The sequence below is a fragment of the Drosophila suzukii genome, chromosome 4, assembly GCF_043229965.1.
Source record: "Drosophila suzukii chromosome 4, CBGP_Dsuzu_IsoJpt1.0, whole genome shotgun sequence".
Classification (NCBI taxonomy): Eukaryota; Metazoa; Arthropoda; class Insecta; order Diptera; family Drosophilidae; genus Drosophila; species Drosophila suzukii.
In genome coordinates, this window is record NC_092083.1 from 940,126 (window position 1) to 963,799 (window position 23,674).

At 39.8% G+C, this 23,674-nt stretch overlaps 1 protein-coding gene across 37 annotated transcripts in view; it reads right to left on the reverse strand.

The window, feature by feature from the left end:
• Positions 1 to 23,674, reverse strand: part of bt (projectin protein bent) — a 65,120-nt gene that overhangs the window by 1,638 nt on the left and 39,808 nt on the right. For 34 of the 37 annotated variants that reach the window (XM_070997142.1, XM_070997138.1, XM_070997145.1 and 31 more), the window contains 12 exons: positions 22,700 to 23,590; positions 19,965 to 22,637; positions 19,134 to 19,415; positions 18,767 to 19,066; positions 9,234 to 18,704; positions 8,184 to 9,162; positions 7,782 to 8,123; positions 6,039 to 7,081; positions 5,105 to 5,161; positions 2,676 to 2,776; positions 2,485 to 2,623; positions 2,123 to 2,425 (listed from right to left, as the gene is read on the reverse strand). In XM_070997142.1, the coding sequence (XP_070853243.1) occupies positions 2,123 to 2,425; positions 2,485 to 2,623; positions 2,676 to 2,776; positions 5,105 to 5,161; positions 6,039 to 7,081; positions 7,782 to 8,123; positions 8,184 to 9,162; positions 9,234 to 18,704; positions 18,767 to 19,066; positions 19,134 to 19,415; positions 19,965 to 22,637; positions 22,700 to 23,590 (16,581 nt within the window). The remainder of the gene's footprint in view (positions 1 to 2,122; positions 2,426 to 2,484; positions 2,624 to 2,675; positions 2,777 to 5,104; positions 5,162 to 6,038; positions 7,082 to 7,781; positions 8,124 to 8,183; positions 9,163 to 9,233; positions 18,705 to 18,766; positions 19,067 to 19,133; positions 19,416 to 19,964; positions 22,638 to 22,699; positions 23,591 to 23,674) is intronic. The other 3 variants (XM_070997151.1, XM_070997140.1, XM_070997126.1) reach the window with 1 other exon arrangement.

The window sequence follows — 23,674 nt, forward strand, 5'->3', positions numbered from 1 at the left end:
TGCAAGATTTCAATGTTAATTCGGATGGACAGATCGAACCGGCTAGAGATCCTAATCATATGTACATATAACATAAAAAGATTACCAACAACGATATGAGAATCATCATTTTTTGGTCGTAGCTTTTATAGTCTTAATAAAATCATTTTTAATGCCTCGATAGACATTGATAAGGGAAGGAGACTTAGTGAATTTTTAAAATTATACTGCGGTGCCTAGGCTTCACTGTTGGTTATTCAGGCCTGACCACATTTTATTTCGAAAAAGCATTTTCACCTATAGTCCGTCAGCACTGGTATTTGTGGTATGGTTAATTTAAGAAAATCAAAAATGGTTTTCTCATTCTAATTTGCCCCACATTTTGGGAATTCTTTTTTCAGTTTAAAATTGAATTTTATTTTTTCGTCATCATCCGTCAATGGATGCCAAAAACTGATTAAATCGCATCATTAGTTAATAAGTTAAACTGGTTACCGGAGTAAGAGGTACATGATTATCAAGACAGTCGACTATATCGTTCCTCTATGTTTCTTGTATATATTTCTTTATTTGGTATTATTTAATTACTATTTGTAAGTTGAAGGTGCGATCGTCACGACCCCTTACCTCGTTAAGAGGCGTTTTTGTTTGAAATCAGAAGTTTTTGTTTCAAACATCAATTATAAAATGGGAGTTTCATTCACTTTTGCTGTAATACTCATATGTTCTAAAAAAATTTCCTTAGTCCTTTTACTTAAAATATATCTAATCAAATTCTTATTTGCTCATTAAATTAATGTTGGAAAGTTTTCGGTCATACACGTAAGCATTAAATGTTTTAAATGCTGCACTAAAATGGGTTCTACTATCTATCGCTCAATATCATCCAAACGGTAACGCCCAAATATCGCCCACATTGAAGATTTTGGAAAAGTGCAATAGCTATTTTGTTTTGCTTATCAATATCTATCTTCATGCAAAAAAATGTTGCATTCGGAAATTTATTGATAATAAATAATATAAGCAAATTTAATAGGGTTTTAATATTCACCTTCTTAAAAGAGCAAAAAGTAGAATCAAAACTGGTTTATACTGATATTACTAACATAATTCTGATATGAAATAACAAATTGATATGAAAGAATAACAGTTTGACAAGAAAGCATATCAGTTCAATATTGAACAAGAAAGGAAGTTAACTTCGGTAAGCCGAAGTTTGTATACCCTTGCAGTTATAACTATTAAATTTAAAAATACAAAAAAGTGATATTCCTAATAGTATAAGATAATATGTCAAAAAACACCGAAGCTATAATTTGTTTTATATTATTTTCCCACCAATTTTCCGATAGTTCCTATGGCAGCTATATGATATAGTCGTCCGATTTTGATAAAATTAAATTCGAAATTCAAAACTAATTAAAAAATGTTATTTCCAAGCGTAAAAAACACCAAAAAATATATTTAAAAAAAATTTTTTTTCCCGATATATTAAAAAACACCAAAGATAAAATTTTTTAATATTTTTTTTTCCGATTGTTCCTATGGGAGCTATAAGATATAATTGTCCGATCCGGCTGATTCCGACTTATATACTACCTGCAAAAGAAATAAGACTTTTGGGAAAGTTTCAGCCCGATAGCTTTAAAACTGAGAGACTAGTTTGCGGAGAAACGGACGGACAGACGGACATGGCTAGATCGACTCGTCTAGTCATGCTGATCAAGAATATATATACTTTATGGGGTCGGAAACGTCTTCTTCACTGCGTTGCAAACTTCTGACTGAAAATAATATACCCTCTTCAAGGGTATACAAATACCATAGTTTTGTTAAAAATTTGACATGTGCACATATCGAAAATATAAATATGATATTCAAAAATACCCGATTGATGACTAGTTTTGGTATTTTATATTCTCTGTGTAGGTACCAATTTTAAGACTTTTCGTTTTTGCAGAGAATGTCCCATATATTAGTTTATATAAAAAGTCAAACTCTGAATCGATACAGCCATTTTCCAGTTATCTTCCCTCCGTTTCCAAATAATTTTTTTAAATATAAGATAGTAGAGAACGACTTTCTCATAGCTTTTCTGAACGGTCCTAATACATATAATTATATTTTAAAGACAATCACTCACGCTTTATTGTTAGTTTGCATTTAGTTTCCACAGCACGAATAGAATTTGTGGCCGTGCAAGTAAACACTCCCTCGTCCTCCGGGAAAACTTCGTTGATGGTTAAAGTTGCAATTCCATTTTTATACTTTAAGTCCATAATATCGGAAGATGATATCGACTTCCCATTCTTTGACCAAGTGATTTGAGGCTCTGGATCGCCTTTTACGTGACAAGTAAGTATCAACTGCTCACCGTCACGGATAGTTAGATCGTGTAGGGGCTTCGTAAACTCTGGCTTGCACATCAATGAATCATCTGGGGGTACTAAATTCATATATATATAATGAGTTTGTAAATTGTATGTATGTTTAATGTATACATACGTATAAGCTCTTTAGTTGCACTTCGTGATCTAGACGGGCTTCCAGGGGCCTGTAAACTATTAGACGCATACTTCTTTTTGCTTGAAATGCTATTTTGAGTGCTTGAAGAACTTGAGTTGGACACAGTTGTTTTTTCGGCCTATAACTGATCGATAAATATGCTATCAGGATTTAAAATTTTTAATGCTTGCCTTAGAATCCGATGTGCTCTGCATTGAAGATGAGGTAAACTGGCGGGTTGTTACAATTGGTGGGGGAGCAGGCTTAAGTGGCTGCTCAATGTATTTCCTATCTGTTTTGGTAAAGAAAAATTAAGGATTATAATTTATACTGAGATAAGAGTATAGTTGTATTTATTGAAGTAATATTTGACTGGGATCATGATTAACTTGGATTGTGGAAATTTTATATTAGTATTAAAGTTTAATTGGACGGGATTGTAAATATTTATGAGATAACCAGTTTAGTATTAACAAAATACAAGTCCTATGTTGAGTTGTATACTTATATTGCCTTTCCTTTACGTTATCTACGTTTATATTGTTGGTTTATTTTATGGCTAAAAGAGTTACTTTTGTCTCCTAATATTCAACCTGCGATTACACGCGAACACAAACTTTAACTTTGTTAAATTTCCTCGAACCATTTCTTCTTTTCAATAATAATTGGGTTCTCCTAAGTAAAAGTGCAATACAAACTTATTTTTTATCACCTACAGGTTGGTGGCCTATATAATTGGACTTATCTTACATATTTTCGCTGAAACACACTCCTAATTAAGGACGGCATAACTTTAAAATATTCATGTCTCTTAAATTTGACGTTAAAGTTGAAGTTCCCAATTTATACATAATTAAAATAATTTGTTTTTTAAATGTACTGTTTACGATTTAATTTTATTTTAAAGCGATTTCATTAAGATATTTATGGGATTTGATTTTGAAATATTTGCTTTGTTGTGTTGTTTTCTACTCCATCTATCTAAGTTATGGCAACCAAGGAGGCGAGTAAGCATATATGTATATGTTCTTATAAAACAAAAAAAGTTATATTTATTTAAATTGTTAAAACAGCTTAGTAGCCAGCTAAAAAATTTCAACATTTAAGTTTAGACAAAAAAAAATGTCCAAAAAAACTTGTATAGAACATTATCGAACTTGCGTATTATTATTAACAATTAAAATAAAAAAACCAATCAATGCAAGAGTCTGGAGGAATTGAAAAACTGTTTTTGGTATGGGAAATCTAAATCCAGATAAATCGTGGGTACCCAAGTAATTAACATGTATCTAAAATGTTATATTCCGAAGTCGATTGATATGATTTACTTTAAACTTTAATCAAAAAAATGGATTTGGTGCTATAACAAATCCAACAAAATATTCTCATGAAATCCATTTAAACCGAAATGTATGCTTACAGTGGACAGTAAGTTCCAAGAAGTATGTATCACTTTTTCAAAGCGGTTTTTCGCTTGAAATTTCAAAGACATAAGTTCAAAACGGAGAGCGTTTTTAGTAATGTCGTCTGTTTTAGCGAAAATATTTAAGATACGGCCACATAATTCAAAATGTCGACAAACATTGCTTTTTTGTATTCTTAGATATCCCGCGGAACCCGTAGGTTATAGAAATTAGTTTGTATTGCACTTTTACTCAGGAGGACCTAAATATCATGGTAAAGTAGAAATAGTTCGTGAAAATTATTTGTTGTCTACATGTGTTATTAGTAAAAGCTCTAAATAAAATTATTGAAATTATTAATATATTTTTTAAATCCAATGTGTAATTTGATTTTGCTATTTTCATTTAAGTTATATTTTTATACCCTTTACTCGTAGAGTAGACGGGTATACTAGCCGAGTCGATCTAGCCATGTCCGACTGTCCGTCTGTCTGTCCATATGTATGAACGCGTAGTACTCGGAAACTATAAAAGCTAGAAAGTAGGGTCCTGGTCCCTAGATTGAGCTTCTTGCGCAGCACAAGCATGGTGCCACGCCCAATCTAACGCCCATAACGCTAAAACACTTCTAGCCCCCACGTTTTAAAATATTTAAATGAGATTTGGTTGTAGGTGTAAGTATCCATCAAAACGGACTCATTGAAAATTTATCGGCAAATAGTGTGCAACATAGGTTACAGTTTCGTTGCTGCTTAAAGATCTCCCTCGCGCTCCCCTTTGCTGAGTAACGGTATTTGATTGAACACCTTTCCTTCTATTTTTCTCAGTCTTTCTGTAAAATGAAATTCTAAATCGGAGAAAAAGGAAAATTAAATAGGTACCCAAAAGTAGGCAGAATTCAAGTATTTAACCCTTGCAGAAGTTTGAATGTTTTAAATTCAGTGAAGAAAGCCTTTCCGTCCCCAGAAAGTACATATATGTATATATGTATGTATATATATATATTCTCCTACTCATTTTATTCGCTGATAACCTAAAAATTGCAATATGTATACCTGTAAAGGTATATAAACTTCAGGTTCCCGAAATTAGCTTCCTATCTCGTCCATTGTTAAATTAATGATTCATTTTAAAAAGTGTTCAGTTTAAGTATTAAGGGCATGCTGAAGGTAAATATGAATTTATATTTTTTTGTTCATTTCATCATTATCATTTACCTCCTGAGTAAAGGAAATTGTGGGCAAGTTGAGCCTGCTCAGGCGTAACCCATTCTCCTGGGAAAAGTTGAATTTTAAAATGTAGTATACAAAATGAAAAGGCGTTTTTTAAAAAAGACCACATAACAATGTATTAAAATAAAGGATTAGACGTCTAACGAATATGGCTGGTTCCTAGCCCTTACATGCCCAAATCATTGTGTGTGAATATATATAACAACAACAGTACATTTTTATGGTTTAAACTTGCACCGTTTCTAGTTTCCTTTTAGATCTGTTAAAAAGTGTCAACAATTAATGTGATGATACACTATTTTTTATTAAAATTTAAGAACAACTAAGTTGAAAACGCATTCATTTAAAATTGGTCAACAGAGTAACGGGTATCTGATGGTCTGGGGAATCCACTACGAACTATGAACTCTTTCTTCTTTTTAACTTAAATGATAATATGAAAACAAGCAAAAGAATGTCTAAGAATGCGATTAAGTAAAATTATTGATCATAACTTATAATTTACTTTAAAATCTAAAAAATGAGTGTTTTGTCTTTTATTTTAAAAAACAATTACCAAATATATGATTTGAGTAAGCCAAAGAAGGAATTTTTACCAGTTAAGGTACGTTTTCAAAAAAACAATGATAGGCATAAGGGTATTGTTAAAAAAAATTAAAAACAGCATTACAATATATTTTTACATGAGAATAAAACCGTTTACTTAATTTTAAAAACTAGTCTTATGGGTAATTTTTTATAATTGGCTTAAAATTGGAAAAACTTTTTGCCAAATTCTTCATTATTGGCAAATAAATATTCAATGTAAATATTCAATATTCAAATAAAGTTTCAATGTAAAAATTACCCACATGGATGCCTTGCTTTAAATAAACTATTTTTTATGTGATCCGACAAAAATAGTGTTCTTTTAGTTTACCTTCAACAATCACGACACACTCTGTTTCGTCTGTTCCGTGACAGTTCGTTGCCTTACAGCTGTATTTTCCTGAATCGGATGGCTTGCAGTCAATAATTTCCATGGTGACAACTCCATCAGAGTGAGTCATCGCATACTCGTATTTGCTGAGCTCTCGGCCGTCCTTGTACCACTTAACAGTAGGCACTGGCTTGCCACTTAAACAGCAAAGTAGTTTGCATGTGTCGCGGGCCTGCATGACGCGTGGCCGCAAAAGGAATGTGAAACTGGGCGCCGTCTCGGACTCTTCTTGCCAGAAGGTGTACGGCAACGGTTCACGTCTGCGAACCGGAGTTGATTCCGTTCGATACCTGGGCTGTTCTTTTGGTAGAGGCTGAACATTCAGAAAAACGACTTCTTCTCTGGAGCCATAGTGATTTTCTGCACGAATAATATATTCTCCTCGGTCGTCTAACTTTACTCGGTTGATGACGAAGTAGTAGTCATCCCCAGTATACCGTTTCATGAACTTGACACTCTGCCGCAACTCAATATTATTGTGTGACCAGGTAAGAGTGGGAGTAGCGATTGCAATGCATCGGCAATAGAACTTCACGCTTTGGCCCTCATAGCAGAACTGGGAAGATGGTCGAATCACAAAACGTGGGGCTGCTTGACGCCGATCAAAAACGGCATCGTGTATCTTATATTTCTCCATAAGCAACTTTCTCAGGGATGAGTATTCTGATAGGCGTCCGATTGGCAGCATATATCTTTCAAAGTCTTCATATTTCATTCTAAGTTTTTCACGGTAGGCCAGATAACGATCACGGTTAATGGCCTGTGTCATACCCCTGTGATCTCCAGTTAGCCATGGATGCAGAAGACATTCGTGTGCAGTCATACGCTTTTCTTTGTTAGCAATAAGCAATTTTCTTATAAAATCTTTACCCTCCTCAGATATGTACTTAAATGATTCTACATCGAAGTCCCAATCGCATGCCTTAACGTTCTTGAGTGTTTGGACATCGTTATCACCAGCGAACGGTGATAGTCCGCTTAACCTAAAAAATAAAGGATTTTCAAATAGTGATAGTGATAGTCCGCTTAACCTAAAAAAAAAGGATTTTAAAATTTTTGAAGGAAGAATTTCTGTACTCCGGTTCTGGTTGGAGCTCGTCTGTTAACTTAAAATATTCATGGACATTCCAGAGAATCATCCTTAAAATGTGTGCACGCGGATAAACTGAGATAACAAGACTTATAAGACGTCTATGTATTATTAACTCCCACAGGAAGGATCGCTTTAATCTTGAAAATTTCAGATGTTATCAACATACTTTACAGATTTATTTTTTTAATAGCTTTTACTCACTGTGAAAATATGTAACATTCTTGTCTGAACTAGTTATATGTTGAATGTGATTACTTTGTCATTCACTCAGACTGTGTACATTGTATTGAGTAAAGTGTACAGTAACTCACAGTGTATGTTTAATGAAGCTACACACTATACTCAAAAAATGTACATTTTTTAAAGTTTAGTTTTTTGAATGACTAAGAAAAATTAAACAAAAACAAATTTAAGTTGGCACTTAAAACATTTTTAAAGTTTTCGTTTATATTGTTGTGAGAACTATTAAATTTTATTTTTCTTAATAAACCTTTTTGAAGAAACTGCTCTAAAGTACTTTAAATGAGTGTTTTAGTTATTTTTCGTTTTAAGTTATTGAAAAAAAAAATGCAATGTAATTGAAAACTTACAGAACATATGACAGCACTCCAGTTGCCCACATATCAGTATAGAAACCGACGGGCTCTCTGTTAACGATCTCCGGTGCAGCGAACTCTGCTGTACCGGTTGTAATTTTGACAACTTCATTTGGATCTAGCCTTGTCGCTAATCCAAAGTCGATAAGCTTTACATTTGTGCTTGAACGGGTTTGGCACATAATGTTCTCTGGCTTTATATCCAAGTGTATAATATTTTTCTCGTGCATATGCCTGATGCCCTCGCAAATTTGCCTCATATAGTTTATAACTTCAGCTTCCGTCATCACGTAGCCTTCGGCGGTAATGCGTTCAAATAATTCGCCTCCAGATAAGCTAAGAAAAACCGTTAATAAATGATAAAATTAGAACAGAAAAGGTATAGATTTAGCTTACAATTCCAGTATTAAAACCATTTCATCATCGTCCTCAAAAGCGTCGTGCAGGTTAATAAGCTTTTGATGGTGCAGCTGATTCATGATATCTATTTCTCGGCGAATCAGGTCTTTCTCGACTGAATGTGATACTGGAATAAACTTGGCAGCAAAAATATTTCCAGTGCTTCTCTCACGACATCGGTGCACCACCCCGAAAGCACCCGTTCCGATTTCTTCAAGGATATCATACTTATCATAAACACTTTGCTGAGATATTTCAACAGGTTGCGGAACGAACTTGGAGTAAATGTCAAACACATATGAATCATAGTCTTTAATTGGACCATCTGCTTTACCGCGAATTTTTTTGCCATTTGCGTCGGTTTCCCATTTACGTTCCGTTGGTTTCTTTTTAATAGACTCCTTTGTCTTGATTAGACTGCTGGTGTCTGAAGGCTCAGAACGTCCATAAACATTATCAGCAAATATTCGGAAATCATACTCTTTTCCTGAAGTCAAAGCACTAACTGCCATAGAAGTAAACCGAGTATTTCCAACTCGTAGCCACGAAGATAATGGATGTTCACGACGCTCAACGTAGTAATTCGTTATGTCGCTACCACCATCCCAGACAGGTGCCTTCCAACTAAGAGATAATGAATCAGTGCCAATACTTTCAATTGATGGGAATCGCGGCGGATCTGGACGATCACTTATTTGCACTTGTATTATGGCTGTATCCGAACCAAGTTCATTCTCAGCTGTTATCCTATAAGGTCCCGAGTCCAAGCGTGATCCATCACGAATTATAAGAACAGCATGTCGCTCTTTCACCTCTACAGTGTAGTGACCACCAGACTCGATATTTTCGCCTTCCCTAACCCAGTATATACGTGGTTTTGGGAAACCAGTAAAGGGAATTTTGATTACAACATTTTCACCCTTATCGAAGTAAGCCGTGTCTCTGAATCGTGGTGGAACGTTTAGTTTTGGAGAAGCTAAGAATAAATGAAATTTTAACATACAAAAGTACAAGAGGGACAACAATTTTGTTTGGATATATACTTACTCATAATGGCCAATGCCGCTCGTGTTGACTTTGCTCCAGCTTTGTTTACAGCGCGGCAGACATATTCATCAGCGTCTTCACCGAATATGTCGTTTATATTTAGGAAGTGATTGTCGCCTTCTGAGTACATGTGATAACGAGCACCGTTACTTATTTCACGAGCCCCCTTATACCAGGATATTGTTGGCTTAGGTACTCCACTTATTGTGCATGTGAATTGGGCGTTATGGTTCTGAATACAATTGGCATCGCGTAGCGGTTTCACAATCAATGGAGGCGAAGCCGCCTTTGGATCTATTATCTTGACCGCTTGGGAAGCGGTTGATTCCTTTGATAGTCCTGCTACATTCTGAGCAAAGATTCGAAACTCGTATTGCCGACCTTCGATCAGATTGAGACAGTTTATTTGATTGGCTGCACAGATGGTAGCGTTTACACGTTGCCATGTGTCGCTGCCTACTTCACGTTTATCGATCCAGTAGCCTTGAATGTGAGCACCGCCATCCGATTCCGGTTTGCTCCATTCCAAATGCACAAAGTCTCCTCCAATCTCAGTAATTTTAGGAATGCCTGGTGGCGATGGAGGGTCAATTGGGGCCTTGGCTCGGATAGGGTTTAAGCCTTCTAGTGGTGGACCCATTCCGTTCTCATTTACAGCCATCACACGGAAAATATATTCTTGGTTCTCGATAAGACCTTGCACGTTAAAGGCGGTATCCTTACATGTGCTAGAAACTGTTATCCAATGCGGTGATGACACATCCTTCCGCTCCACCACGTAGTGAGTAACTTTAAGGCCCCCGTCGTAGGAAGGCGGGCGCCACGCCAAAGTACAAGAGTTTTTGTTAATGTATGATATCCCCATCGGTCCTGTGGGTGCTGAAGGTAAACCAGTAATGCGTACATCAAACTGCGCGGTGGCACTACCAGAATCATTCGTGAATTCTATTTGATATTGGCCAGCGTCACTTTTTACAATATCACGAATACAAATTGCTAGATAATCGTCAAATACGATTAACTTAACATGCGTTTCATCATTACTATCGGATATAACTTCATTGTTTCTCTTTAATATCACAGTCAGTGGCTGGTCGCCGGAGTAGTAAACCTTGATCTTTGTATTGTCTCCTTCGGGTAAGTAAAGTTCATTAGGACATCTGTTAATAATTGGTGGTGACCCAATTTTAAGATAACCTGAGGTGTGAACAAATCCAAGGGAATTAATTGCCTCACATGTATAGTCACCGTCGTCTCCAGCTTGCACATTAGATATGTGCAATCGGAAAAGCCCGTCCTTACTCTCGCATGTAATTCGTCCGCCACCCATTTGAATTTCTTTGCCGTTGCGAAGCCATCTAGCAGTTGGGGTAGGTTTACCAGAGGCGGCACACTGCAAGGTATAATCCTTGCCAAAAGGTGCTACTCTGTCTTGAAGTCGTGTAATCCATTCGGGTTTTTCGCCACCAAGTACTTCACAAACCTTTATTGGCATCGTACATAAGCTAGGTTCCGAGCGTCCGGCGGAATTGACAGCAAATATACGGAACTCGTAGTCACCCATCTCGATCAGGTTAATAACTGTGTATTCGGTGTCTAACACATTGTAATCATTACACTTTACCCATACGGCTCCACCAATGTCCCTTCGTTCAATAATGTAGCCAGTAATACGAGAGCCTCCATCCCTTAACGGTTTCTCCCATTTCAAGTCGACATAGTTTTTGCCGACCCTGGTGACTTGCGGGGTTCCAGGGGGTGAAGGTACACTGAATTTTCCTTTTAATTTAAACCTCAAAGATGGTGGTGAAGGCTTACTCAACCCAGCCGCGTTCTTGGCCTTTATACGGAATTCGTATTCGCTGCCGTTGGTTAAATTGTAGAGCTGGTATTTAGTGTCCTTTATTAGGTAGTCATATGTATTCCAAGAAGAGTCGTTAACAATATCTCGATATTCAATTTGATAGCCTTGAATGCGGGATCCTCCATCACTAGCTGGTCGAGTCCAAATCAATGTGACATTTCCAGAGTCCCAGTCGATAACCTTTGGTTGACCAGGCTCATCCGGAACTGTAAATTGATGCGTCGCAACAATGGGCTCGGCAATGTCCAGAGGATCTGACAAACCGTATTGATTTTCTGCTCTTACACGGAAGTGATACTTATGTTGAGGTTCCAGGCCCATAACATCGTAGTGAGTGTTACGAACGAAACTGCTTATCTTCACCCAAGTGCCACTAGTATCCAATTTTTCAACTACATAATTTGTTATCGGTGAACCACCATCATCTAAAGGTGTTTTCCAAGCAAGAGTGCAAGTGTCTGGGGTAATGTCGTAAGCATTTAACGGACCCTGAGGTGGTCCTGGTCTGTCTACCACCGTGACATGACATGATGCCGTATCTGAACCCTTGTTGTTGGTAAGTGTGATCGTGTACGATCCAGTCTCACTTCGTTTAGCAGATTTATTGTAATAAACTGAAGAATAATCGTCCGAATCGAATCTTATTCGCTCGTCGGGAGTGACTTCAAGACCATTCACACTCCAAGACGGCGTTGGCCGAGGATTTGCGTGATAAGGTACGGTTATATGGAATTCATCTCCTGCAATTACCGTCATATCACGAATTGATAAATCGGATGTAATCTTTGGTGCATGCGGTGGACGGCGACAGAAGATGAGATCGCTGGAACCGCTATAAGCCGATTGTCCGGCTGCATTAACTGCAGCTACTCTAAACTCGTATTCAGCATTTTCAATTAGGTTTGGTATCTTGCAAGTAAGATCTGGACAAAGAGCATGAACTGCTTTGGTCCATTTGTCATCGCTTAGCAACCTTTTCTCTATAACGTAGCCGGTTATAGGAGAACCGCCATCATGTTTTGGTTTCGACCACGCTATTGTTATACTATCTTCAGTCGAATCTATGCCATGAGGTATACCAGGAGTATTAGGAACATCAAAGGGATGTCTTGCTCGTATAGGCTCCGATGTGTTGGTCGGATCAGATTGGCCATATTTGTTCTCAGCTATCACTCGGAAGTCATACTCTTTGTTAATTGCAAGGTTTCGTATTCTAACAAACGGAACTGTGCAGAAGCTGCTAACCTTAGTCCATGTAGAAGAACGAGCTTCTTTCTTTTCAATAATGTAGTTTTGTATGGGAGAGCCGCCATCATCTTTCGGTGGATTCCAATACAATGTTAGAGAATCTCCAGCGAATTCATCAGCACGAAGGTGTGTTGGTGGAGCTGGTCTATCCAAAACCTTAACATTAATGGTAGCCGTATCAAACCCTGATGGGTTCTTTAACTGGAGTCGATATTGACCTGAGTCTGAACGCTTGGAGTTCTTCACGACAAACGATGCTGCATCATCAGTCAAATGCTGATACAAACGATTATCGTCATCCAAGACACTATCATTGGAATACCAAAAGGCGCTAGGCTTGGGGAAAGCTACGTAGGGTACATGAATGCTGAAATCGTCCCCAGCTCGGCACACTATATCTCGAACGCCTCCCAATTCCATGCAAGGCTTGTTTGGTTGTTCCTCAATTGTAATGGGCTGCGATGGCTTAGATGGATTCGATCGTCCAACTTCATTTTCAGCGATAACGCGGAATGAATACTCCTCTCCTTCCTTAAGATTTGGTACTGTATATACGGTTGAATTAATGGGTAAGTCATTCACTAGTTTCCAATCCTTTTCGTTTTTGGGACGCACTTCGATATAATATCCTCTGATTCTAGATTTTCCGTCATTGCGGGGTGGCCGCCAAGATAATGTGACACTATCCTTGAAAATACGATCTGGCTTTGGTGGTTCAGGTGGATCTGGACGATAGCGCTGATGCTCAGCAGTTATTGGATCGGATGGCTTTGATGGTTGACCGGGTCCAGCCTCATTTACTGCTATTATGCGGAACTCATATCGAGCTCCGTCACGAAGATCGGGGACAGTATATGATGTATTTGGCGTTGGATAATTGTTGCACTTAATCCATTCGCCACCGCGTTCTCGTCGCTCAACAATGTATCCAGTTATAGGCTTACCACCACAATAGTCTGGTGGATGCCACTCTAAGCTAGCTGAGTTCGGTGTATATGCAGCAATTGTTGGCTGAGATGGTGCCCCAGGAGGATCGAAAGGTGACTTGGCCAATACCGGCTTACCTTCAAGAGCTTCGGAGGCTCCGTAGATATTTTCAGCTCTTACACGGAAAATATATTTCTTTCCTTCTGTTAGACCTTTCACAGTGTAGTTTGTCTTAGGACAGTAGCCTGGTACTGGCTTCCAGTCGTCTACGCCAAACTCAGTGAACTCGATAATGTAACCTGTTATGTCACTGCCACCATCGTCTTTGGGCGCGTACCATTGCAAAGAGATGTGATCCGGGGAGGTCTCCATGTAACTTAAGGGTCCTTCAGGCGGCGATGGTTTATCCACGACAATAACTTCAATGTCAGCTGTATCCTTACCAAACTCATTGGTGGCAGTTACGGTGTACTTTCCAGAATCACGCCTGTTCGAATCGTCTATGCGGAATACAGTACGCTCAGAGTTAGTCTCATACGATACGCGTTTGCTTTCCTCCAGCTTGCTATCACCTCGTTTCCATTCAATTGTAGGTGTTGGTGCTCCAGATATAGGTATATTTAAGTTAACAGGCTCCCCTGCACGAACTTTAATACGTCTTCCTGCAAGACCATCCAAATAAAGTCTTGGCTTTTCGCGCAGTGGCCGAGCATCAAATGTGCCCGATGGTTCGGAAGTCTTTCCGTTACCAGCGGCGTTAACTGCCGATATTCTATATTGATATTGATGGTTCTGCGTTACTCTGTCGTCTTGATATTCAGTTGTGGGTACTGGTTGACCATTTATTTTAATCCATCGGCCTGTGTTAATGTCACGACGTTCAATGTCATAGCCAATTATGGGGGATCCTCCATTACTTATCGGTTGTTTCCATTTAATTGAAATGTGATCCTTGTCGCTATCGGTTAGTTCTGGTTTTCCAGGTGCACCCGGCACTGTGTATTGGTTTTTGGCAACTACAGGTTGGTCGGATGTAAGTGGATCAGAGCGCCCTTGTAGGTTTTCGGCAATCACTCTAAATTCATATTTCGTTCCTTCTAGTAGTCTAGGGACCATGGCATGGTTATATTTAGCATTGACATAATTTACGGCCGGTACCCACCCACCACCATGCGTTAGATCTCGTTTTTCAATAATATAAGACGATATTTCAGACCCTCCATTATCTTTTGGTGGTTTCCATGAAATAGTCACAGAGTTTGCTGTTATTTCTTCATACTCCATTGGACCTACTGGGGGTCCTGGGCGGTCGAGTACTATAAGTTCAAAACTGCCTTCATCAATTCCTGAACTATTACGCAAAAGTAAGTGGTAGATTCCGGAATCGGATCTTTGGCAATTAACAGTGTGTACTACGGTGTGGTGACCGATCGATGTAATAGTAGATCTGTCATTTGATTTTAACGGATTATTATTAAGTGTCCATGTTGCCTCTGGTGCCGGCTCACCGATAAAATCAATATTTGTATGGAATATAAGACCACATTTGATGCGAATTTCATTGAGTGGAGTTATTATTTTTGGTGGCAGGTATCGTGGCTTGGCCATAATCATATCAGACGGCTCTGAAGGCTCAGACTGCCCTGCTTGATTAACAGCAATCACTCTAAACTCATACTCTTGACCCTCGGTTAGCTCTGGAACTGAGGCTGTGTTTTTATTTGACGGAACATGCAATACGTTAGACCAGTAAGGGCTGTTCTTTTCCTTTTTCTGTATAATGTATTCCGTTATGGGAGCACCCCCATCGCTTTTTGGCACAGGCCATTGCAAGTCAACATGGTCACGATCCCAATCCGTAATAATTGGTTTGCCAGGCGCATCAGGCTCATCAAATTCATTCTTAGCTATTATACTCTTTTCTGCTTCCAAAGGATCAGATTCCCCAATTGCATTGACGGCTTTAACGCGGAACAAATACTCTTTTCTATGAACAAGTCGAGTTACATCGTGAACAGTATGTGTGCTCATGCCAGCATCGGACCAAGTGCTTCGGGACAAGTCCATTTTCTCTATAATGTAATGCAAAATAGGCGAACCGCCATCATCGTCTGGAACACTCCAGGCTAGATGGCATCCATCTCTTGTAATCTTTGATATATCCAGCGGAGCCTTGGGTGGCGATGGTCGATCCAAAACAGTTGCGTGAGCAGATGCATCAAATGACCCATGCTCATTAGTTAGTATTAACGTGTAACGACCTTCATCACTTCTAAGTGACGAAGGAATTTCAAAAGTTAATTCGTTTTGGAAAAGATTTGATTCTCCGCGTGAATTCGAACCGATTTCTTTTCCATTGAATAGCCATTTTATAGATGGTTTTGGAGATGCCTCGATTGGTAATGTCCACCCTAAACGCTTTCCAGCATGGACTGTAATGTCATTCAAAAGTGACCTGTCAAAGAATGGTGCAAGGAAACGTGGCTTGCAAATAACGGTGCTAGATGGATCTGATGGATCGCTGGGCCCTCCTCGGTTTACGGCAATTATACGGAACTCATATTCCCCACCATCTGTAAGTTCAGGAATGTGGGCCTTACACTCTTCACCTGGCACAACAGCAGCACGTTCCCACTGACCAAACTTCGGTCTTTTTTCAACTATATATGAAGAAATGGGTGCCCCGCCATCTCTCTTTGGAGCGGCCCACTCCAAGTCGACAAAGTTTTTACCCCAATCTACAGCTTGTGGTTGACCAGGCTTGTCTGGATGTGAAAAGGGATCTTTTGCGGTTATTGGTTGAGAGGTCGTGAGTGGTTGTGATTGGCCTTGCTTGTTAACAGCTTTTACTCTAAAGCTGTAGTCATGATTTTCGATTAAATTGTCAGCTCGAATTTCGGTATCAGTACATTCACCAACAGGCACCCAGCGCATGGCATCATTATCCATTTTTTCCACAATATAATGCGTTATTTCTGAACCGCCGTCATCCTTGGGTGGCCGCCAACGCAGCACTATAGAGTTTTTGGTTACGTCACCGTTGCGTAATGGGCCTTCGGGTACACTTGGTACATCCAAAACAGTAACCTTGACAGTGTGCCTATCTATACCGTTTATGTTACGAGCTATTAAGGTATAGTCTCCTGTATCGGATCGTTTGGCATCAAGTACTCGTATCTTGGTGCGGTCATCATAAATGGAAATTTTCACTCGATCTGTGTTTATGATCATATTGCCTTCGTGAGTCCATTCTTTGCTTGGCAAAGGCTCACCAGTAACTGGTACATCAAACTCGAATACATTTCCAGCTTTAATTTTGATATCTGACATGAAGTTTCGGTCTATCTTTGGTGGCATGTTTTTGGGACGAGCAATATGGGGTTTACTTGGATCACTGGGGATACCTGGACCGGCCTTATTTACTGCTCTAACACGGAACTCGTATTTAACGCCTTCAATTAGATCGGGAACGTGAGCATTGGTGACGTCGTCACTAACCTCAGCGCACTTTTCCCAATCGGGAGAGTATTTGTCCCGCTTCTCAATTATATAACCAGAGATAGGAGATCCACCATCACTCTCTGGTCTATTCCACTCCAAATCAACGAAGTCTTTGTCAAAGTCTTTTATTGTTGGAGTACCAGGCTTTGTAGGTTCGTCGAATGGATTTTTGGCCTCAATGGCTTGTGACGTCGTGAGTGGATCTGAAGTTCCTTGACGATTTTTGGCCCGTACTCGAAATTTGTATTTATGACCTGGGGTGAGCCCCTTTACTTTAAGGTTTGTAGCTTGTCCTTCAGTCTCCCCAGCTGGTACCCAACGACCTGTTGCTTCATCTAGTTTCTCAACGACATAGTTATCTATTGGTTGTCCTCCGTCATCATCTGGTGGACTCCAGTGTAGAGTGCAAGACTCGGCATTTACCTCATCAACCATAAGAGGTCCGTTTGGCGGTGAAGGTTTGTCGATAACAGTTACTTTAACTTCTGCACTGTCTTCTCCATTTGCGTTCTCTGCATGAACTGTGTATACACCAGAATTAGATCGGGTAGCAGCAGTAACCTTTAGTTTTGTATTGTACTCCACATTAGTAACCTTTACATTGTCTTTTGAATACAACTCTTTTTTCTTAAGCAGCCACTTAGTCTTAGGCGCTGGTTCTCCAGATACCTTGCAGTCGAATATAAATGCCTGTCCAGCCTTAATACGCACTTCAATCAGGTTAGATCTATCTATAACAGGTGGCTTGTTGCGAGCCTTGGCAATTATAGAAGGAGTGGCATCAGATGGCTCTCCAGGTCCAGCAGCGTTGACCGCAGAAACTCGGAACTCATAGGCTTGACCTTCGACAAGATCCGGAATAGTGGCTTTGCATTGATCAGCTGGAACCTCAAGGGTCTTTTCCCATTTACCATATTTATCTTTCTTTTCAACAATATAACCAGAAATGGGTGATCCACCATCAGTCAGGGGTGGGGTCCACGCCAAGTCTATGTGGTCCTTATCCCAATCAGTTGCTTTAAGGTTTTCGGGCTTACCAGGTTCGTCGAATGGATTTTTGGCTATTATTGTTTCCTCGCCAACCAAGGGCTGCGACTCACCTTCAGCATTTACAGCTGAAACTCGGAACTTATATTCGTTTCCAGGCGTAAGACCTGTAACATCCACTTGGGGTTCGGTTGAACGACAAGAGGGAATCCAGCATCCAGTTTCGGGATCTAATTTGTCGATTTGGAAATACTCAATGGGAATTCCACCATCGTCACTGGGACGCTTCCATTTAAGGTGGCAACCTTCCTTGTGTACATCGGAGATTTGTAGTGGCCCGTTAGGAGGAGTGGGTTTATCTGTAATAACCACATTTACAAGTACGCTATCTTTTCCAGAACTATTAGTGGCTGTGACCAGATATTCTCCAGAGTCACTTCGCTGCGTTGGTCGAATAACTAATTTCGTATAGTAGTCAGGACACTCGATGGTCACGTTTTTTCCTGATTGCAAGTGGTAATTAGAGAACTTCCACTCCACTTTTGGTGCAGGCTCGCCCGTTATATTTGCATCTAATTTAAGAGCAGTTCCGGACGATAATGTTATATCTCGAAGATTTCTACGGTCTATCTTGGGAGCAAGATAACGCGGCTTGGCTATAAAAACTTTGCTTGGATCCGAAGGCTCCGATTGGCCTCCTTTGTTCAAAGCAACTACTCGGAACTGATATTCATTTCCTTCGATAAGACCTTGAACAGTCGCAACTGGAGTTGGAGAGTCTGTTTCTAGTGCTTTTTCCCAAAGAGGGCTGTACTTATCTTTCACCTCAACTATATAGCCTGTGATTGGAGATCCTCCATCACTTACCGGCTCTGGCCAGACAAGTTCTACCTTATTTGCAGTCCAATCTGTAGGTTCTGGAATACCAGGCTTCGATGGAGCGGCTAAAAAAATATAATATTTTAAAAATGTAAATATTTTATAGCATTTGAAGCTAAGTACTCACTAAAAGGGTCCTTGGCAATAATTGATCCCAAAGTTTCCAATGGTTCCGATTCCCCCTCCTTGCTTACAGCTTTTACCCGGAACTTGTACTCATGACCTGGGACAAGGCCGTCCACGTTATATTCTGGTACGTCACATTTTCCAACAGGCAACCAAATGCCCGTATCTGGGTCGAATTTCTCAACTAAGTAACACTCTATTGGTTCACCTCCATCGTCCTTAGGTTTCTTCCATTTAAGCTTACAACCATCTTTGTGTACATCTGATACCTCTAAAGGACCTTCAGGCTTACCAGGCTTAGCTATAAAAAAAAAAAAACAATAAAAGGGTTTGTATTATTTTTCGAAATAGAAAGTCTGCTAACTTACTAATAATATTGATTTGGAACTCCACTTGATCCTGTCCGTAAAGGTTATGCGCACAGATTTTATAGAGTCCTGTGTCTTTCCGTTCGGGGTTTTTATTTACGTATTTCGTGTTGTAAGGAATATTTTCTATATGGCTAACTGAAGTTGCCTGAACAGACTTGTTGTTTTGGTTCCAAGTAACATCCGGTGCGGGCTCTCCACTGACATTGATATCCAGGAATATTGGTTCTCCAGCCTTGACGTTATAAGTTCGAATATTTTTCCGATCAATCTTGGGCGCCACTATTAAATATTATGAATTTGTTAAATTCGGGTTACATAGTTGGTAAAACACCAAATGGTTTTATTTACAAAGGTATACAAACTTAATATTTCCGGAGCTGGCTTTTTTTCTTGGTTTCCTATTAATTGTTCCGATACAAACATCGGCTTGCCGAAGCTGTTTTTTTCTGGATGGTTAATATGCTTGTATGGTATTTGATGACTTCCTCAAAAAGTCTTTTACATTTAAATACTACCTGCAGTAGAAAGACGATTTTTGGAAAAGTTTCGTTCAGATGAATACGGACGGACAGCTGTACCCATCTGTTTACGCGGATAAAATATCTAACAATTGATCTATGTGCCTCAGAACGATCTAAAATAGTAATACCGCTATAGCCAAGTTCCTCGACAAGAATATACCCGAAGACATTTTTGAAATAAGCATGCAGTAGGGCTCATCAGAATCTACATTTCATTAAAACTTTTTTGACCTGTTTCTTTTTTTTTATCTAACACAGTAGAAGTTTCTATTTAATCTACTTTAATTAATTATATATTTAAACTTACACTTTCTTGGTTTTGTAATAACAGGTTTGCTGGCATCAGACGGTTCACCAGGTCCAGCTGCATTAATTGCTTTGATACGGAATTCGTATTCACAATTCTCGTTAAGGTTTGGTACGGTAGCTTGGCACTCCTCACCAAAGCCGGGAGCTGAAACTTCCGTTCCTTTTATCCATTTGTCAGTACCTTTTTCGCGTTTTTCAACTACGTATCCAGTAATTGGAGATCCTCCATCGTTAATCGGTGGCTTCCACACCAAATCCACATGATCTTTATCCCAGTCTACTGCTTCCGGAGTTCCTGGTTTTCCGGGCTCATCAAATGGGTTTTTGGCTATTATAGACTGTTCTCCAGTCAATGGTTCAGATTCACCTTCAGTATTTACAGCGAGAACTCGGAACTTGTATTCATGACCAGGCTCCAAGTTATTTAACTCTGCAAAAGGTTCCTTAAAGCGACCAGATGGCAGCCAACGTCCGCTCTCAACATCCATTTTTTCAACAATGTAGTGCTCTATTGGCAAACCTCCATCGTCTAGGGGAGCATTCCACTTAAGCTTGCATCCTTCTTTGTGGACATCTGTGACTCGTAGAGGTCCCTCTGGCTTCCCCGGCTTATCTAACACAATGACTTCAAACGAAGCCTCATCGCGTCCAGATTCATTCTCCGCTTTAAGAGTATATTTTCCTGAATGGAAACGTTTTGAAATTGGCACTGCCAGTTTTGTGCGATATGACTCCATGTCAATATTGTAGTCACTATCGTCATTATCAAGTCGGGCTTTGTTGTGCAGCCAAACTTTAGTCGCCGGCGGTTCTCCAGATACTTTAATATCATATCGAATGTGTTGTCCAGCCTTTATGGTAATATCTTTAATGTTGGTTCTATCAATTTTGGGTGGTGCAAATCGATCCTTTGCTGTCATCTGGTCAGATGGCTCTGAGGGCTTGCTTTTCCCTGCCTTGTTTACCGCCTTAACTCTGAACTGATATTTATTACCTGCGATTAAGTCATTCACGCGGGCCTTGCAATCGGGCGTATTCGTTTCAAGAGCCTTTTGCCATTTTCCTGTATTAGGGTCCTTCTTTTCCACAACATAGCCTGTGATGGGTGCTCCGCCATCGTCTTCGGGAGCCCTCCACTTAAGATCACAGTGGTTAGCAGACCAATCAGTGATTTGGGGCTTTCCTGGAGTCTCGGCAGCGTCAAAAGGATTTTTGGCTTTTGTAGGAATATCTGTCACCAAGGGCTCTGATTCGCCTTCAGAATTGACTGCTTTCACTCTAAAAAGATATTCCTTGCCTTCTGTAAGACCTGTAACATCGGCTTCAGGTGTCTTAGTTGTAAGAACAGGTACCCACCGTCCTGTTTCCGTATCCATGCGTTCGACGACATATTGTTCAATTGGCTCTCCACCGTCATCTTCAGGCTTTTCCCATTTCAGGTGAACACTTTCGGCCGTTACGTCGGATACAGCCAACGGACCCTTTGGCTTACTTGGCTTGCACAACACCTCCAACTCTACTTCTACAGTGTCTACGCCCGAATCATTTTTGGCAGTAACGATGTATACGCCCCGATCGGCGCGCTTCACCTTTGGCATTATGAATGTGGTTTTATAGTCTTCGTTTTCTATTTTTATGTTGTCTGAAGTTTTTATTTCAGTTCCATTGTAAGTCCATGTTATTTTAGCTGGAGGTTCCGCTTTTACTGCAGCGTCCATGTGAAGCATTTGTCCACTGCGCATTACTTTTCTTTGCAGATTTTTTCGGTCAATGTGTGGTTTTAAGAAACGAGGTTTAGCCACCACCGTTTTTGAAACATCGCTGGGGTCACTGGGTCCTGCCTTGTTGACGGCAACAATGCGGAACTCGTACTCATGGCCCTCTTCTACGCCGGTAACGGTACCATTACTCTTATCTCCTGGCACAGTAGCAGCGTCCACCCATGCGCGACCCGACTTATCCCGCATTTGGATAATATATTTTTGGATGGGTGCGCCGCCGTCGTTCTTTGGTGGATCCCAGGCTAAGTCAACGAAATCTTTATCCCAATTAGTAGGTTCAGGTCTGCCCGGCTTGTCTGGTTCATCAAATGGATTTTTCGCAATGATTGGTTTATCTGTTTCCAAGTCGTCCGATTCTCCTTCCTTATTTACAGCTCTTACTCGGAACTTATAAGGTTTTCCCTCATGAAGACCAATAACCTTCGCCTCAGGCTCGGTACTCTTTCCACACGGTAACCACTGACCAGTGTGTGGATCTAGTTTTTCTATTTCATAATAGTCGATAGGAGTGCCGCCATCATCATCTGGTTTTTCCCACTTGAGCTTGCAGCTGTGTTTCGTTATATCATTGACTTGAAGGGGACCTTTGGGTTTTCCTGGCTTGCCCAAAACGGTGACTTCCAGTTCTGCTTCGTCTTCACCAACTTCGTTTGTAGCTTTGATTACGTACTTACCGCTTTGAGATCTTTGAGAGCGCATTACAAAGAATTTCGTGTTGTAGTCAACATTATCAATTTTAACACCCTCCTCGTTGCTTGTTAGCGGTAATGCATTAAAGAACCATTCGACTTTCGGAGCTGGTTCTCCTTTAATGTTAATGTCCAAACTAATTGATAACCCAGTTTTAACGATCACAGGTTTCAAATTGGTTCGGTCAATATGAGGTTTTACTAAAAAATAATTATAAAAAAATATTAGAGTAAAACTAACCAATTTTGTATAGGCTACTTACAAAATCGAGGTTTGGCTACATGCCAATTCGTTTGCTCGGATGGGTCAGATGGACCAGCCTTGTTGACGGCACGCACCCTAAATTTGTATTGCTGTCCTTCCTCAAGCTTCTTGACAACGCCTTTACAAACCGGACTATCTGTTTCAACTGCTTTTACAAATTCACCTGAATCTTTATCCATTACTTCGATTATATAATTGGTAATAGGAGAGCCGCCATCTCGAATTGGTGGTTCCCATTTAAGTTTGACATGATGCTCATCCCAGTCTTCAAACTCCGGTAGGCCAGGTGGAGCAGACACATCGAATGGATTTTTGGCAGTAATAGCTGATTCAGTTTCTAGAGGTTCTGATTCACCCTCCTCGTTTACAGCCTTTACTCTAAATTGATACCGATGATTTGGATCCAAACCCTTTATCTCAATATCTGTTTTTTCTGGATCAACCGATCCGGCTGGTACCCATTTTCCAGTGGCTGTATCCATTTTTTCTACTACATAGCCAGTAATGGGTATACCTCCATCATCCTTCGGCTTTTTCCACTTAAGATTGCAGCCTTCCTTATGAATGTCTGAGACTTCAAGCGGTCCTTCGGGTTTTGAAGGCTTATCCAAAATAATGACTTCGACCACAGCTTCGTCAACGCCATTTATATTTTCAGCACGTAGCTTATACTCGCCGCTTTGTTTCCGTGATGTATCTAGCAATGTGAGTTTTGTATTGTAGTCTTCGTTTTCTAGGCGCACTTGACCGGTGGGCGTAAGTTCGCTTTCTTTTAGGAACCAAGTTAAAGTAGGCGCCGGTTCTCCCTTAACATCCACATCAAACTTCACAGTTTGGCCAGCGCGAACCTTAATTGGCTTCATTTTTTCTCTGTTTATAGATGGCTTAACTAAAATTAAAAATATTAATTATAGTATTAAGATCATGGAATGAGAAGGGTTAAAAGGTTTAATTAAGTAAGCCGGTCGATGTA